The following is a 16,080-nucleotide window of genomic DNA, read 5'->3' on the forward strand; positions in this document are numbered from 1 at the left end:
TACTTATATTTAGCAATGCCTTGTGGTTTCATGTTGCATTATCCCCCTCTACTGTTCATCCAACCTTTTTCCTACAGCCCAGTCTTGCTTAAGAATGCAATGAAGCATTGTGCTGCCCCTAGCCTAAATGGGATTTTTGAGGAATACGACAAGGACTAAATAATTTGTTTATTCTCTATATCTTTGAAGATTTCCATCAAAAAACGAATCTTCTAAACCAGGCATTTCTCCATTGTGATTTCATTACACAGACTTAATGTACTTTACAGCTAACTGCTCTCTGCTAATTAACATTCCCTTTCAAACAAGAGGAGACACCATTACAGAACTAAAGACTGAATGCAGCATTTTGTCTTCAAGCTTTTTAATATGATTAAGCATCTCATAATTACGATGTTATAACTGTCCTACCTGCAGCCTTGGGCTAGAGCATCTACCAAAAAGAAATTTCCTTCTGTAGGAATTAGTTTGAATTTTGAAATTAATTGTAATTTGAAATTTTGAAGAAAGACCTTCATATCACCTGATCTATATTCATCAGTTCATAGAAAACAGACTATTTTGAACAACAGGAGTTGTGAAGGGAAACCAGATGTATTAAAAGTTGCAATAAGAATGCATTCCATAGAAATTCAACTAAAACACTTGTAAATGACAAATTTAATTGATTCTCTTCTGAATTTAAATATATTTTTAAGCAGAATTATTCACTGTTGCAAGGATATTTATGTCAACAGTATTGTCCCTTCAGTGGAATTAACTCCCAAAAGTAATTTAAACAGTAATTGCTGCAATTTTAATGAGAAAATTCACTCTCCCTACATGTCTCTTTCCTTCAGGAATCTCCTTCAGTGTTTATTTCTGATATGCATTTAAGCATCTATGATACCAAAAAAAAAAAAAAAAAAAAAAAGAAAGGAGTGTAGAAAAAGATAAAAGCATGGTTTATGGTTTATAACTTTACAAAAGCATGTTACTAAAATAGTCTATAATCAAAGGCAAAGGGAATCAAGCAATGCTGAGGAAATTAATTGCATATAACATCCATTGTTAGATAAAAATCGTTTAATACTTTTAAGCCCTCCTGAGTGTGATACTCTGCTTTTAACAATCAGTGAAACACATGCAATTAAAAAATTAAGCAACTACCCAACAACATTGAAAAGTTGTTTCAGAACACGTGAAGGGCACACTGTGGATGTAAGAGAAACAACAGCTAGGAATTACAGTTACTAGTAAGTCACACAAGCACAACAACAAAATAAAACAAAACAAAACAGAAAAAAAATAGGGAAAAACATTGTCCAGCAAATCCAGAATTTATTCCACTCACTGCAGCATTTTTCTCATTACAATGTACTGAATGCAACAAATAACTGGAGGCTTACTCCGCATGGAAGAAGTTCAAACCACCCTGATGCAGACTTAAGAGGAAACACCTTGCCAACAAGGGTAGCCCATAAGAAGATACAGTAGACAGGCATATTCAAGTATTTCAAAAACCTACAGTATCTTTGAGGCAGGTGGCCACAGTTCAACCTAAAGTAATAATACTCCACCTCTCCCCATTTTCTTACTAAGGCTAGCTTACAAATGCATGAAAACTAAACATCAATTTCAGCAAAATGAGACAGAAGTGATCTCAAGGTATTTGCTTAATTACAAAATCATCAAATTCTGTCTCCCCTGTGCACCTCAAAGAACGGTAATTCACCAGTAATGCCTTAAGTACAGATCTCCACCCAATGTTGGAAAGGTTACTTGAAAACAATTCTCAAAACAATGAACTCAGCCACCAGCACTGCTCACTGCCTGCACGTCTAATCAGAATGTGATGAGTGCTGCAGCACGGAGCTCCTGGGAGCTTGGCTCTGTGGGGGATGAGATTTATTGTAAAACCAAGCAGTATTTCCTTTAAGGCGTGCTGCCTCCCACTTACACACGTTAAAGACCTAGTTAGAATCCTCCCCGGTCAAATGGACAAATCCCAATGAAAATGAGAAAGTAGGCTACTTAGTTTAAGAAAGGTGTATCAAAAGGGGAGCAGTAAAAAAAGAAAAAAGAAAAACCAATAACAATACCACCAAAGCTGATAAAGGTGACTTAGGAGATGTAAAAGTTGTATCAGACATCGCTGCGGAGGGTTTCACAGACGCCTGTGTTACACAAGCCGAATGAAGGGTCTTGACCTGTTCCAGTGTGGATCTTTTGATTCCAAAGAAGACACAGAATGCCGAGGTTTATGCTTTTGATTATGAGGTAACTAGAAATTTTAATACAGTAATTGCCTGTGCAAAGGACTGCAGCATGGCTGTGACTTTAAATTGCCAAATCCATCACCAGCATGGGCAGGGTAAAATCTTACATCTCTGCTCCAATGCCAAGCTACCCTGCAGCCCCTACTAGAGCCTTATCCAACATAGGAACTTCCTAAACTTTCTTACATTGAGCTGGAGGAACCCGACTGTGCCATGCTGGGCTGCAGGAAAAGCTGGGCACTGACAGGGATGCAGGAGGTAGAGACTAAAGCACCTTCCCACATGGTCTGCAGTGAAATCTGCTTTGGGTGAATCCGAGGTTATCAAATTTGTCTTTGAATCAGGATCATATTGGCCTGCACTAGAAACTATCTGAAACCATTGTGGCCATAGCTGGGACTGCCTGCTAAAACTTGAAGCAAAACATTCACAGTTTCACTCCCTGGCAACCTCCATTGCAGGTGTACTCTTAACTGAAGCATGAGAGCATCAGCCACTCTCACAGAGGCTTCAGCAAGGAAATTGCTTAGACACTTAGCTCTAGGCCTTGAATTCTGTAACACTGCTCACAGAATCCAAAAGTTATGCTTGGTCACTCAAGTGGAAAGCTCATGAAGGCTCACTTCTCAAACTGTTATCGCTAAATCCACAAGGTATGCTTTCATGGTCTCTTATTTGGGCCAAGCATGACCGTACTCCTCAGCAAGCATGGCAGTTCTGCTGACACACACGGTAGCTGTGTGTCACAAAGCACCATGAAGCAGAGGCACACATGACTGAACCAAGCCAAAAATGGTTCTTTAAGAAAAACTTAAAAGTAAGCCACAATCAGGAAGGTCCTACAGGAAATGCACTTTTGATCAGTTTTCAAGCAGATAATGAATATCTGTTCACAAATCTAAAATGTCCTAATAAATTCCAGTTTTAATTTCTAGTAATTATTATAAAATGAAGAAGAATAAAGGAAAGCAGTGTAATTAGATGAATGTGCACACAACAAGTGGCAGGGAGTAATTTGTTACTGTTTTGATCAATTCACCATCAAATGACCATTCGCTTGGAATTCCTTCAGAGAAGCAAAGAGGCAGCAAACACAGGGACTTGACAACACAGCAATCTGCTGATGGTCACTTGGATATTCATAAGTTACAAATCTCTTCCACCTTTAGATTTTATATCATTTGTTATAAGAAGTCATAAATAATTGAAAGTCACATGATAAATTATTCAGCTAAGCGCACAGTTTCCAAGGAATCCTAGCATGGGTCTGGATTAAAGCTATAAAGCAAGTCAGATGCAGAAGTTGAGCTGACACCCCACAGTTACCACACAGTGGAGTGGTCCAGGGAGTTTGGCACTCGGCAGCATGTCCTTTCCACCACAGGGACACGTAAATGCCTTGTGAATATTTATGAACTGGAAGTCCCTATTGCCTACTGTGTACTTCAGCTGCTTGCCCATACATGGTTATGAATCAGCGACACTTAACCCAGAGCTTCCCTTGGCACAATAGATTAGGGCATTAATTTTCTTTAAGTGATGGCACTGTCCTTCAAGACTACTGCTGAACTTCAATCTCTCCTGTAAAAGACTTTGTCTTCAACCATAATTACCTGTTATAATTAACTCATAATATACTCAGGGGGACTAGCATAGAAGTGACTGCAGGAATATTATTTAGTTGTAAAAATGCTGGTACAATCCTGCTACTTTCTTTATACAAACCAAGTTTTCTGTTTTGGGTAGCTTTAGGTCCATAATGTGCAGGAACAAATAAATATCAAATAACCCACAAACCAAGATATTCTGTGTAAACTGGAACTAAGAAGCTTGCTTTGTACAGATGTATCTCTTGTGCTTAACTGGCTTTAGGGTCTAAGATTTAAATTCTGATTCTAGTTTCTTCCAAAAGAAGGGGGGAAATTGATAATCTCTCTCCTGTATAGATGGTTTAGTACATGAGAAACTTCGCTTATAGTGAAGAACATCCCAGATTCTGACCTTTCTCTCTATGAGGGCATTCTTTTTGTTCTCTACTCTGCTGCTTTCATGTAAATTGCAGGGACTTCTATCTGAGTTATTTAACTCTGTCATACTCGATGAGAATCATCCAACAAAAATTCTTGCACCAGAAAATACAGTTTACAAAAAAAATACAGTTAGAAAGTTAAAGCAACAGGCAAGGAATGTATCATACAATGCAAGACTCAAGAGGGAGTTAAAGGGACCTACATATGCTACTATACTTGTGTACTTCATAACCTTATTGTTTATGGAGTATGCAGGTCAACCATATGATACTGATCTAGTATGATCTCAGAAAGTCAGTAATCCTGATCCCATCCATACAAAGAACTGGAGAGGAGCATGAAGCTGGCATGTACCTCTTAGAGAAGCAGGCACTGCTAGCCTGAGCAGCCCTGAGAGTTTTATGTGAAATAAGTCTGTTAATTTGAGGTATGCCCCAAATAATCAACTCTCTCTCCTTCCCAGCTAAAGCAACTCTGTGTACAACACTTCACTCACAATAGGTATGATCCTTGAGAGGTAACAAAATACACGGCACAACCTAAAACTGTTTCTAGAATCATACGAAAGTTTTGCTTGAAATACATGATAACCACTGTTAGTCTCTGCAATAACTCATTCTGTAGACATTGCACTAATGGAAAATCGAAAAAGACATCCCTGAACAGCTTCTGTATCAATATGTCACTTTTCTTGGGAATTTGTATTTCTGTGATTTATTCCTATGCTCTTTCAGAGTGCTTCAGACTATAGCAATTTTCAGGAAATTATCTGTGTCTGAGTTTACACTGTACATAATATTTCTCTCAGCATGTTCTAGATCATCTCTGAAACAATAAAAATAGAATTCTAATTCTGCTGAGGTCACAGTTGTGTTGTTTGTGGGTTTTTTTCCACTGAAGTGCCTTCAGAGCTGTATTAAGATCATTCTTTTTAAAAAGTAAGAATCATAACCACGTAAATTTTCATTTAAAAGTATATATAACATAAGCAGCAACCCATAGGGTTCCATATGAGATTATCTGAAAGCAGCACTGAGTATGTGACTTCTAGCATATTTTACCACCTTAAGAAACCAGTATTTCTAAATCCTACCATTATGCTACCATTCTATACCACTCTATACCATTATGCTACCTGGTTTTTTGTGCTCAACTGGGACAGTATTTTTGTCATCCATTAGTATATAAGAGGTAGAAATCGGGGGGGATCCCCTCGTTAATTCGTGCTTGAGGCATGGAAGGAATGAACTGTGATAGGCGAGCACCCCCTCGTGATGGAAGGCTTAAATACAGCACTGCACATCTTAAAGCACTTGGGCTGGTTAAATACTGGTGTGTTTTTATTGTACGGTGGTCACAAAAAGAGACTGATAAAAAAATTTAAAATAAAACCAAAAATATGTCATTTGATAGTCAGTCTCTGTCCTGAAGATAGCAGAGGACACACGCAGGCTCTACCCTAACAAAATGCAGGCATGAAATGCTGCAGGCAGTGAATGGTTGTTCAAGGCAGTCACTCAAAATTCTCAAGAAAAAAATAAAAACAGCCACGTAAAAGCTTAAGGCATGGTGCTTGTTTTTGAGGTTTGGCAGGTTGTGCTATAGCAGCAACTGTGTGAAGACCCACATTTCACTATACTGGTAATATTCTAAGAATGAGTTCGGTAACAGCTGATTCTGAAGTGTCTTAGAAGCTCAGGTAGTTCCTGTCACCCCATTTGCATGATAGACTATCTTAACATTAAAAAAAAAAGAAAAATATTGTTTATTGATTTAAACAAAATATTTCATTAAAGAACTTTTTTTTAAGAAAAGTGTAGCTAAGGCTATGAGAGAGCCAAAACCCTTTAAGCCATGTGAAAAAAGCTAAGAGCTTAGTGGACCCTAACCTTAATCTAAGGAGATGAAAAGATGTAAATTGATATAGAAGGAAAACAATTGACAGATTTATGCCTTGGCTGCACACTTATTAAAGCAATATTGCCAATAATGCATGGCCATAGGTAGCAAAAGTGAGGCACAAATGAATCCGAAAAAGCTCCTTAATCATCTAAGTGCTCATTAATGTGTCTACCAAAAAGGACCAATAGACTCCCTTATTTAAAGGAATTATGTATTTCTGGCTGAAGGGCATATTGATTAAATGTGAGCCTTACAATTTTTTTTTTGATAAAACAAAGATTTTTCTAGTTAAATTTCATGTGGTGTAAGTATCGAGGTAGACGAACACAGTTCTACACAACAGGAAGTCCAGCCACAAACTCAACATCAAACCCACATACAGGAATGTGAACACTCTGAAAATGATTTTTTGTCATTGTGGCTTCAGATTCCCAAAGGATTTATCTATAAAACTGATAAGACTTGTCCAAATTCAGGCAGGTTAAAAAAAAAAAAATCAAGATTTGCTGGCAATTAAAAAAAAAATCAAACCTTCTTCCAGTTAGGTATACAGCAAATAAAAAGGTGTTTACTGGAATTTCTGTAACTCTTCCTTTTCAGGTTTTATTTAGACAACTCATGTATAAAAAATAGGTCATCAAATACTGTACAGTTTCTTTTGAGACCTCTACAACAATCTGAGTCCTTACAGTAACACAGAATCAATTCCTGAAGGCATCCAATTAAGTGTTATCAAAAAAAGTCTGCTTCTATCTTACATTGTCACTGAAGCTAGGCAGTTAAGGCTGCAACATAACACCAACTGAGAGATGAGACACAAAGAAAATATCTACAATGCAAGAAATATGTTCCCAACATTTTTATTTAAAGCGTGTGAAGGGTTTACTTACAATTCTTCTCCTTGTTTTGCTTTTCTGTCATTAACCAAGTACACACTTCCAAAGCTTCCATTGCCAAGTTTCCTCTGAATAGTGTATCTTCTTGCAATCACAGCATCTGAGCAAGCAGAATTAAATCTGCCAACAGTGACATGCTTAGCAGTTTCTTGAAATTTCAGCATTTCTCTGTGCAACAAAAACTACACAAATTTCTCTAGGATGTAGCTTTCAAATCCTTTTATTCTTCCATGGCTGTTCACAGAAATCACTTGAAACAGAAAAATATTGATTTGTCAATGTATTGCTCTTATTAAACTTTTCATTTAATTCTGTGGCAGTGTTTACAGTACCCAGCTTGCAGCAAACACAAATTAAGTCAAATCATTAGCTGCTAAACTGCGGGCAGCAGACTTGATAAACAAACTTCAGATAATGTAGATGTGACATAGTCAGTCTTCCTCTAAATCAGCCTTAAATTAATTCTCTGAACTGATAGCACAGTTCCCCCAGATATGGCACTCTTCCTCACCACCTGTCTTTATACCACCACAGTACCTGACACCAAAAATATCTGCATTTCAGGACACAAGTTTCAAGATTTTTGTACATATTGAAGCATAACCTCCACCCATAATTTGAATTCTCTCCCATCAACAACTACAAAGCTGTTTTCTCTGCTCTTTCATTTACCCCTCAGATTTCACCATCTGTTCCAGTGCTGACCTCACAGCCTCTCTGTGACTCACTACTAGTATCTTCTGAAAATTAGTTTCACGGAAAACTGCAAGACTTTCAATAAAACCCAACTCTTCCAAAACTTCATTTCTCCTTCACTGTGTCCTTTCATGACTCACCTTTCCAACCTTTCCAACAATTTATATTTGGTTTAGAATTCTTGCCTAACAGAGGTCTTAATTCTGCAAACATAAGGACTGCAAAGGCCAAGCTCTAGCATTTCTGTTTTTCAATAGCTCAACATGAGTATAGAATAACTTTGTTTACTCAACCTTCCTCATTCCAAATGAAAAAGGGTAGACTGCACATAATAAAACAATATTGCTTTCATTACCTTGTCTTTATATAATGCTATGTGCACATTTTGCTTGAAGAGCCTTTGGAGCAAGTAAAGGTCCTGTGAGATCAGTGCTACTACTGCTACCATCCCTCGGCACTGCAGAGCAGCGGGCCCACACTGGCCTTGCTCACCACACCATTTCAAGGTCAAGGCAAGCACACAAACAGGATTTTTCTTGTGGTGGTTGTGGTTTTGGGAGAGCAAAGACAAACTGCCTAATTTTAAAAGCTGTACAACTTTAGATTCCAAGTCACTGGCTTCTCTTCCAAATGAATGCAGAGCCTAAATTAAGATTACAGATTTGTATCTTGCAACAACAAACTCTGTGTGTGTGTGTGTGTGTGTGTGTGCAGGCACAAGAACCTATTTTAATACCCATCAACTGAGCTGCTGTCACACTGTACCAAAAAGCCTGACATTGCACTGCCATCATGTTATGAAACACAGATAAACTTTAATTACTACAGGACATCTTAAATCCTGCATGTTTTTTAACCTAAAGGACTCCTAATGCTGTTCCTTTATTCTCTTCCAGCAATACTGACAAAAATTTTGAAATGCAAATGCTAAGGAAAGAGTGTCAGCTAGAAAATTATTTCTCTGTAACTCCAAATCTGTCTGAAGGAGCCTAAAAGGATCATGCTGAGGTGTGGAGGAGGGGAGGGCAGAAAGATGAACTCCATAAAATATTATATTGCCAATTCTAGAAAGTTTACATAATTTTCATTTACTGTTCTATTCTCCTAATTGCTGTTTTATGCATACCTTCATAAATTCCTTTAGAAAAAACTACACTTAGAAAACCTGCTGAGCTATCTATACCCTTTTTTTCTTTCTGAGGTCACTTAACACAGCTCACATCTTCATACTTACTTGGGCCTAGGAATGTGTGACAATCCTTCACACACAAAACCATGCTTAAGATCAAGAAGCTGAGTTTAATTTCTGTGCTTTATTTCTAATAATGCCTCTCACCTCTTACTCCCTATGCTTCAAATACCCTCTCTATATAACAAGAGTAATAATTATCATGGAACTTAGTGAAATGCTTTAGTATCTACTGCTGAATAGTGATAGAAGGCAGGGGCCAGTGATTGCCATTGTGGCATCACAGGTGCATTTTAATGGCACAGAAGAGGTGGAATGTTGAGCACTGCACCCGAAAGAAATGCCCCATAAGAGCCAATAGGCCTTAAAGACTGATTCAGCCATAAGATTGATGGATTCTTCAAGAAGTATATGAACCTCTCCTACTTCACTCAAACCCTTAGCCCAACCCCCCCGTGTTCCTTTCCTGCCAGTGTCCATCTCCCACTGAGCAAGTATTTCCCAAGCAGCAACATCAATTGCTTCTTTAAAGTTCAGAACAACTAGAGGTAACATAAAGCAGTCAAGTCTCCAGCTCTCTTTTCCCAAAAAAAAATCTCTGTGTACCCTATCCAGTAACTTTGGTAAAGAGTTTCCTTTGTCCCATCCACCATTCCCAAGTCCCATCCCAGAGCCAGGCAGACTGTTGATGCCAAGCAAACTAATGCAATTACATTGTCTGGATCACTTTTTAAAAAATATTTTCTTCCTTGGCTAGAATTAGATCTTCCCTTTTGTGTTGCAAACTAAAGGAAAGTTGCTGGTTCATAGTTCCACTTACCCATGCTAAGCACAAACCATCTCAACTCCTTCCCTGGCCTTTCTTAGTTTCTGTAAGATTAACCTTCATGTTTCTTTAGCAACAGCTAACATACTCTGACACTTTCTGCTTCCAAGCTAACCACTTCTTTGCCAATCAAGACCATTTTCCAAATCTTTTAGGTTTTCTTTTTATTCCTTAAGAACGTTTCCCACCCTCCACTCACTGCAACACAAATTCCAAAGTCTTTATATTTAAGCTCTAAATAGCCTCAGTATTTACTACCTTGATTTTTTTCCTGCCGGTGACTTCACTGGCCTGCTCCTTTAAGTGTTTTGAAAATTCAAAAAATGATATTTTCCTTGATTTTTGCCTTCATGAAAAAAAAAAATATTAACTTTTTAACACTGTCTCCATTATTATTTTCTGCAACATCTTTATAAACTTACCCAAGGGTAAGTTTATTTCATCATTTCACTTAGCTCAGTTTTTTAGTGCTCCTAGAGCAATGACAGCTAAGATTTCATTATCAGTGTCGGTAGCAAAGGAATTTGAGGATGGTGGTAAAACGGGGTCAAATGTACTCGACTATTATATTTAGTATCTCCCTAACGCACATTCGGGAAGCCGAGATTCCCTTGGATAATCTCAGGGATGTTATTACCTCGTTACAAGACTGTAAGACCCAAAACGCAAGTTAGCACCCAGATACCCTCACAGCAAGGGGCGAGGGCGGGGTCCGCGTTCCTCACCCCTGCGGCACAGGCGGGACTCCCCGGGAGCCGGCAGTGCCCCACGTCCTCGCCGCTTCCTGCCGCTCCAGCGCCCGTCCCGCCGGCGGGGACTGTGGCGCCTCAGGGTCCCGCGTGTCCCCCCGGGACGGCCTGGGGCAGGCCGGGCGCTGGCAGAGCGGGAGCGGCCGCGGGCTCGCAGCGCTCCCGGCACGGACCGCGCTGTTCGCGGCCCCGTCTCCAGGAGACGGCGCGCGCGCGCCGGAGCGCCGGCGGGCGGGAGGAGCGAAGGGAAGCGGATCCGGCAGCGGAGGGCTCCGCGTGTCGCTGCTAGCGCTGCTTCCGGCGCCATGGGCGTCCAGGGGCTGACGGGCTTCGTGGAGGAGCGAGGGGTGTTCTTCACCGAGCTGCGGGTGCGGGACACCAAGCTGGTCATCGACGGCAGCAGCCTCTACCACCGCCTCTGCTTCGCCCCCGACGCCGACTTCCGACGCGGCGGCGACTACGGCGCCTTCGCCGCGGCCGTGCGCGACTTCTTCGGCGCCCTGCAGGCTTGCGCCATCGCGCCCTTCGTGGTGCTGGACGGCGGGCGCGGCGCCGAGGACAGGAAGCTGCCCACGCTGCGGGGCCGCGCTGCCGAGCAGCTGCGGGCGGCCCACGGGCTGTCCCGCGGCGCCGGCGGCTGCCTGGTACCGCTGCTGACCCGCGAGGCCTTCGTGCAGGCGCTGGGCCGGCTCGGCGTGCCCTTCGTGCAGTGCTTCGCCGAGGCCGACCGGGAGATCGCCGGGCTGGCCAACCGCTGGGGCTGCCCCGTCCTCTCACTCGACAGCGACTTCTGCGTGTTCGACCTGGAGGGCGGCTACTGCCCGCTGTCCCACTTCCAGTGGCAGAGCGTGCGCGCCTCCGCCGGGCCGCAGGGATGCTACGTGCCCGCGCGCTGCTTCTCCGCGGAGAGGTTCTGCAGGCACTTCGGGCACCTGAGCAAGGGCCTGCTCCCGCTCTTTGCCGTCATGAACGGGAACGACTACATCGGCCTGGAAGCGCTGGAGGCGTTCTTCAGCAAGGTGCGCCTGCCGCGGGGCTGCGCGGCAGGGAAGGGCGGGAAGCACCTCCGCCTCCAGGGACTGCTGAACTGGCTGGCTCAGTTCGCGGAGCCCGCCGAGGCCGTCGACAATGTGCTGAAATACCTTAAGAAACACCAGAGAGAAGAAATACGGGAGCTTCTGTGCACTTCGATGGAAGATTATGCTCCGTCTGACGTGAATCTGGAGGACTTCTTTCGGAATGGGAGCTATGAATGCGAGGCTGCCAGGAAAGCAGACGTACCAGAGTGGGTACTTGATGCTTTTGCAAAAGGTAAGCTGGCCCCATTCATCGTCAACGCCCTGATACTTAGAAGTACCTTCCTCCGCGTTCAGGTGGAGAACATGCAGAGACCCAGTGCTCATAGCACAGCTTTGCCCATCCGACAAGTTATCTATGGACTGCTTCTGAGAGTATCTCACAGTACTGAAGATGCTTCTTCAAGTAAGCAGACCAACGAGCTGCCCATTGTATGTGAATTTGACAGATGCCAAAAGACAGTTAAAAAAACATTTGTTCAAGCAGCAAGCCTACCTCCAGATTTTTGTGATGATCGTTTTCCTTTGGACAAGTTAATGGAGGTAAATGGTTGTCACGACAGATCACAGTTAACAGTGTTTCACGAGTGACACAAAAATAGTTGGGACTCACGTTTGTCAGCTGGCCGCTAAATGTGATGTCTGAACTAAGCCGCCTCAGTAAGTAACTACCTAATACAGAGGTACCTGTGATATTTAAGAAGCTACATCAGGTTGTCTTCGTTTCCTTTCCTTCCTGCCCCCCTCCAAGTGTACCAAGACAAATTGAGAAGTTGTAGTGTGCATATGCAATACTCCCTGCATTTTCCATTCGAAGCCCTTATTTCATCCTATGTATTTTGTTACACTTATATTTGCATTTTATGGGAAGGAACTCAGTTTCATGTAATTTAGGAAAATCCAGTTTTAACACTACAAAACCTAATTTGTATTTCTTCAAGCTGTGGAATGTTTCAGAGCAGTGTTCTGAAACAAAATCTGACCCATGCCTTTTTACTAGAAGTCATTATTTTGCGTGTGAATGTTGCAGCTGCCCATCAGTTTTACCTGTCCCAAGTATGTTCCTGCTAACATGAACCTCTGCTGCTTGCCAGACAGAGCAGAACGGCACCTGAAAAACACAGGAAAGTTGCACTTGGTTAGTTTCAGTCACCATTGTAGCACTTCTATGAAAATTCTAATGATTAAGACTGTAACTCTTGCCATAATGGGAAGTTATCTCCCATTCTCGAAGATGCATAACTAAGGTTTTGTATGCAGTAATTTCTGCAACATCTAGAAATACAATCCGTGTCGTTTAATTCTGCATTTTTAAGGCATGTGCTCTATCCATTCTGGCGTTCAGATCGACTGTTACCACATTTCTCTCTGTGGGCAGTGCTGAATGTTTTTTGCTGGTTGCTACTTTGTAAAGGAACCGAATCTATCACTGCTACACCCATTAAATGCTACAGATCGCTATGGGTCCAAAGTACAGGTTACTTTACATAGACTGTTGGTACACGCCTTTGAAACACTATGCAACACTTAAGAGTTTGAGAAATCATGTTTCAGGTTAAGAGACATTAATGACACCTTACTTCAAGCTTGGTGTGTGTGCTGTTTGTTTAATGAATTTGAGCTTCACTACTACAGCAGTTTTCCTTAGTAAATATATGGGAATTATCAGTTGAACAAAAGGTTAGAAGAAGAAACGTTCTGCGTTTAAAGTGCTCTAGGCAAAACTGACTTCAGTTTCTCTTCTGCTATGGGGATGTCTGCCTAAGAGTAGGCAAAACAATCCTAATCAAGGTTTACAAAGCACTCAAATGGCAGCTGAACAGCCTGCTGCAATTCTGCATGCATGAAGTTATGGACAAAGTTTACAACACCACTTTCTGGAAGTTAAATGGCACAGCAAAGAGGGAACATGTGCTAGGAATTAATTACTTTTATCTTTCTACCTGACGTTTAACTGTGTCATTTTTAAAGTTTTAAGTAGTATTTAAAAAAAAATTCCTGTTCAGAATATCTATGAAACTTAAATAATTTTTTATCAAAAACCTAAAGTGCTAACTAGTGTAACCAGGAACTTGCCTTTTAGAAATTGCTCACAACAAATCAAGTCTCTTACCTCCAATTTTTAAATTTCTTTTCAGGTGCCCATGTCATGCCGTCAGATGCTTTTGCTGGAGACTCTGGGAGTGAAAATGAGTTTCTTAGAACCTATCCCAAGTCACTTAAAACTCCCTATTGCTGTAACATGTTACTGGATATGTTGTTCAGAACCAAAAGTTAAGCTGAACCAATTAAAGGCTCTCCTTCTAATGATAGTTTCTGGAGAACTGCAGAGGATAACCGATGATCCAGGTATGTCTCCAAGGAATACAGTTTTAGGTATTCAGCGCCTACAAAAATCCAGACCATAATTAATTTTCCAACACTTATGGTGAGTTGTCCAAATTTCGAGAAATTAGGATTGATTTACAGTATATCCTGAGGTGTCATACTCATTGCATTGATATGCACAAAGAAAAAGTGCTAACCATCAATTTAACATTTTATATGGGTAAAACAGTACTTTTCCACCTTTTAAAATATTAATGTGCATTTATAAGTGGTTTCTTTACAAATGAACTATTAATTTAGATATAAAAGTTACAAAAAATAACCTTAACATACTCAAAAAACTAGTATTGGAGCATTCCAGTATTTTTTTCTTATTGAGTTTTTCTAAAATAATTTGTACTTAAAAATGCTGAGTTGCCCAGGCACATTTTTTCTTTCATTTGAAAGTATTAAATAATCCCAGAAATTGCTTCAGTAATATTTATACCTGTTAGGGTTATGGACATTTCCTCCAGGAGTCCTTCATTTGATGGCAAAGACGATGCATGCCAGGGTTATACAGTTTCTTCAGGTTCTGGTTTATAGAAACCAGACTGACAAGGTTTCCAAGTAGGTTTTAGTGAGATGGAAAGCTTGTTTGGATTTGATCACACAGAATCAATCAGGTTGGAAAAGACCTCTGAGATCACGAGTCCAACCCATGACTGAACAAAAACCAACTGTGTCAACCAGACCATGGCACTGAGTGCCACATCCAGTCTTTCCTTAAACATCTCCAGGAATGGTGACTCCACCACCTCCTTGGGCAGCCCATTCCAGTGTCTAATCACCCTTTCTGTGAAGGAATTCCTCCTAATGTCCAACCCAGACCTCCTCTGGTGCAACTTAAAGGCCATTTCTCCTTGCCCTATCGATTGTTACCTTGGGAGAAGAGACCACCCCACCTGCCTACACTCTCCTTTCAGGGACTCTATAGATTGCAGGTATCTTTTGTACTGTTCACAGAACATTTATTTCCATGTTATTTTTTATTTATAACCTAGACTCCACAGTTCTACCTGCTGAAGATGACAGTGTTGCATATAACGAATTTCTAAAATGGAAGGAAAAGAAATTGCAAAATAACGACTTTGATTTAGATGCTGCACACAGTTTTTGCCAGTGGCAGTGCTGTCTTCAGATGGGGTTGTATCTCAACCAGCTACTTGGTACTCCTCTCTCTGAGCCAGACCTAAGTAGGTAAGTTTTTTCAGAGATCTGCTTTCCACACATTCCCAAGATGGAATGTGTTAAGATGTTTCATTTTCTCTGTCAAACTCCTTTGGCCAGTGCTACATTAGAACTCCCTTCTTTAAAGAAAAATACTCTTAGCATAGGTGTCCCTTAGGAGTTGACTGTTGGATACTGTATGTTTTTTTCATTAAGCGACACGTCTCTGTGCCTGTCCGGTTGAGGTGCAATTCTAAATGCAGATTCTCTCCTTTTGAGCAGGCTTTACACTGGGACCCTTGTGCACAGATTGTATCAAGAGCTTAAATCAGCACCTCCAGTGGAAAATCTGTTTATTTTATCTCCAAAAATGTCTCAGCTTTATCTGGTTTTGTTAAATACAGTGGAGTCAACTGTATCTCCAGACTTCTTTCAGAAGATGATCAAGACCAGATCAGAGTCCTGCAAAAAGAAGAAAGCATCTAATAAGAAAAAAACAGCCATCCACTGTGCTATGCCAGAAACTCAGCATTTATGCAGTGCTAATAGGTTTGCATCACTGGAAGTGGATGACTGAAAGCATTATTCTTGGAATAACATCTAATGCCATGCTGATGAAAGAAGTATCATTAAAATATGTGACTGTATTGGAATTTGCTCAACTATTTTCACACAAGTTCCTGATTCAATCTTTACCAAAAATCTTGCTTCAGGGGATTTTTTAAATTTACATTTTTGTAACTTATATTTGTATAAAAGAAATGCTGTACAAAAGTTGTGGTGTTTTGTTTTTCTTTAGAGGTATCAGTCTAATTGAAAATGAGAGCAAAGTTGCTCACCATTATTTTCCTGAACATTCATACTTGATTCTGCCTCATCTCCCTGAACACTTTCCATTTAAAAAAAATCCAATTTTAAAGT

General features: G+C 40.8%; 2 protein-coding genes across 2 annotated transcripts in view; one reads left to right on the plus strand and one right to left on the minus strand.

The window, feature by feature from the left end:
* The window catches only part of NEK11 (NIMA related kinase 11), an 82,934-nt gene extending 72,314 nt beyond the window's left edge, over positions 1-10,620 (minus strand). The window contains exons 1-2 of the mRNA XM_039549815.1: positions 10,435-10,620; positions 7,081-7,336 (exon numbers count right to left, since the gene is read on the minus strand). Coding sequence (XP_039405749.1) covers positions 7,081-7,250 — 170 coding nt within the window. The 5' untranslated portion in view covers positions 7,251-7,336; positions 10,435-10,620. The remainder of the gene's footprint in view (positions 1-7,080; positions 7,337-10,434) is intronic.
* Positions 10,621-10,738: 118 nt separating this feature from the next.
* ASTE1 (asteroid homolog 1) lies at positions 10,739-15,933 on the plus strand. Its single transcript, XM_010399350.3, has 4 exons — positions 10,739-12,165; positions 13,761-13,971; positions 14,994-15,189; positions 15,442-15,933. The coding sequence occupies exons 1-4, from the start codon at positions 10,852-10,854 to the stop codon at positions 15,734-15,736; spliced, it is 2,016 nt and encodes a 671-aa protein (XP_010397652.3). The 5' UTR covers positions 10,739-10,851; the 3' UTR covers positions 15,737-15,933.
* Positions 15,934-16,080: the final 147 nt, after the last annotated feature.

This window comes from Corvus cornix, chromosome 2 (assembly GCF_000738735.6).
Source record: "Corvus cornix cornix isolate S_Up_H32 chromosome 2, ASM73873v5, whole genome shotgun sequence".
Classification (NCBI taxonomy): Eukaryota; Metazoa; Chordata; class Aves; order Passeriformes; family Corvidae; genus Corvus; species Corvus cornix.

Bases quoted from the DNA above. Each gene is read 5' to 3' on its own strand.
- ASTE1 (XM_010399350.3), top strand. From the start codon at position 10,852: ATGGGCGTCCAGGGGCTGACGGGCTTCGTGGAGGAGCGAGGGGTGTTC. The intron at 12,166-13,760 runs GTAAATGGTTGT...ATTTCTTTTCAG, and splicing joins CTTTGGACAAGTTAATGGAG to GTGCCCATGTCATGCCGTCA. The intron at 15,190-15,441 runs GTAAGTTTTTTC...CCTTTTGAGCAG, and splicing joins TCTGAGCCAGACCTAAGTAG to GCTTTACACTGGGACCCTTG.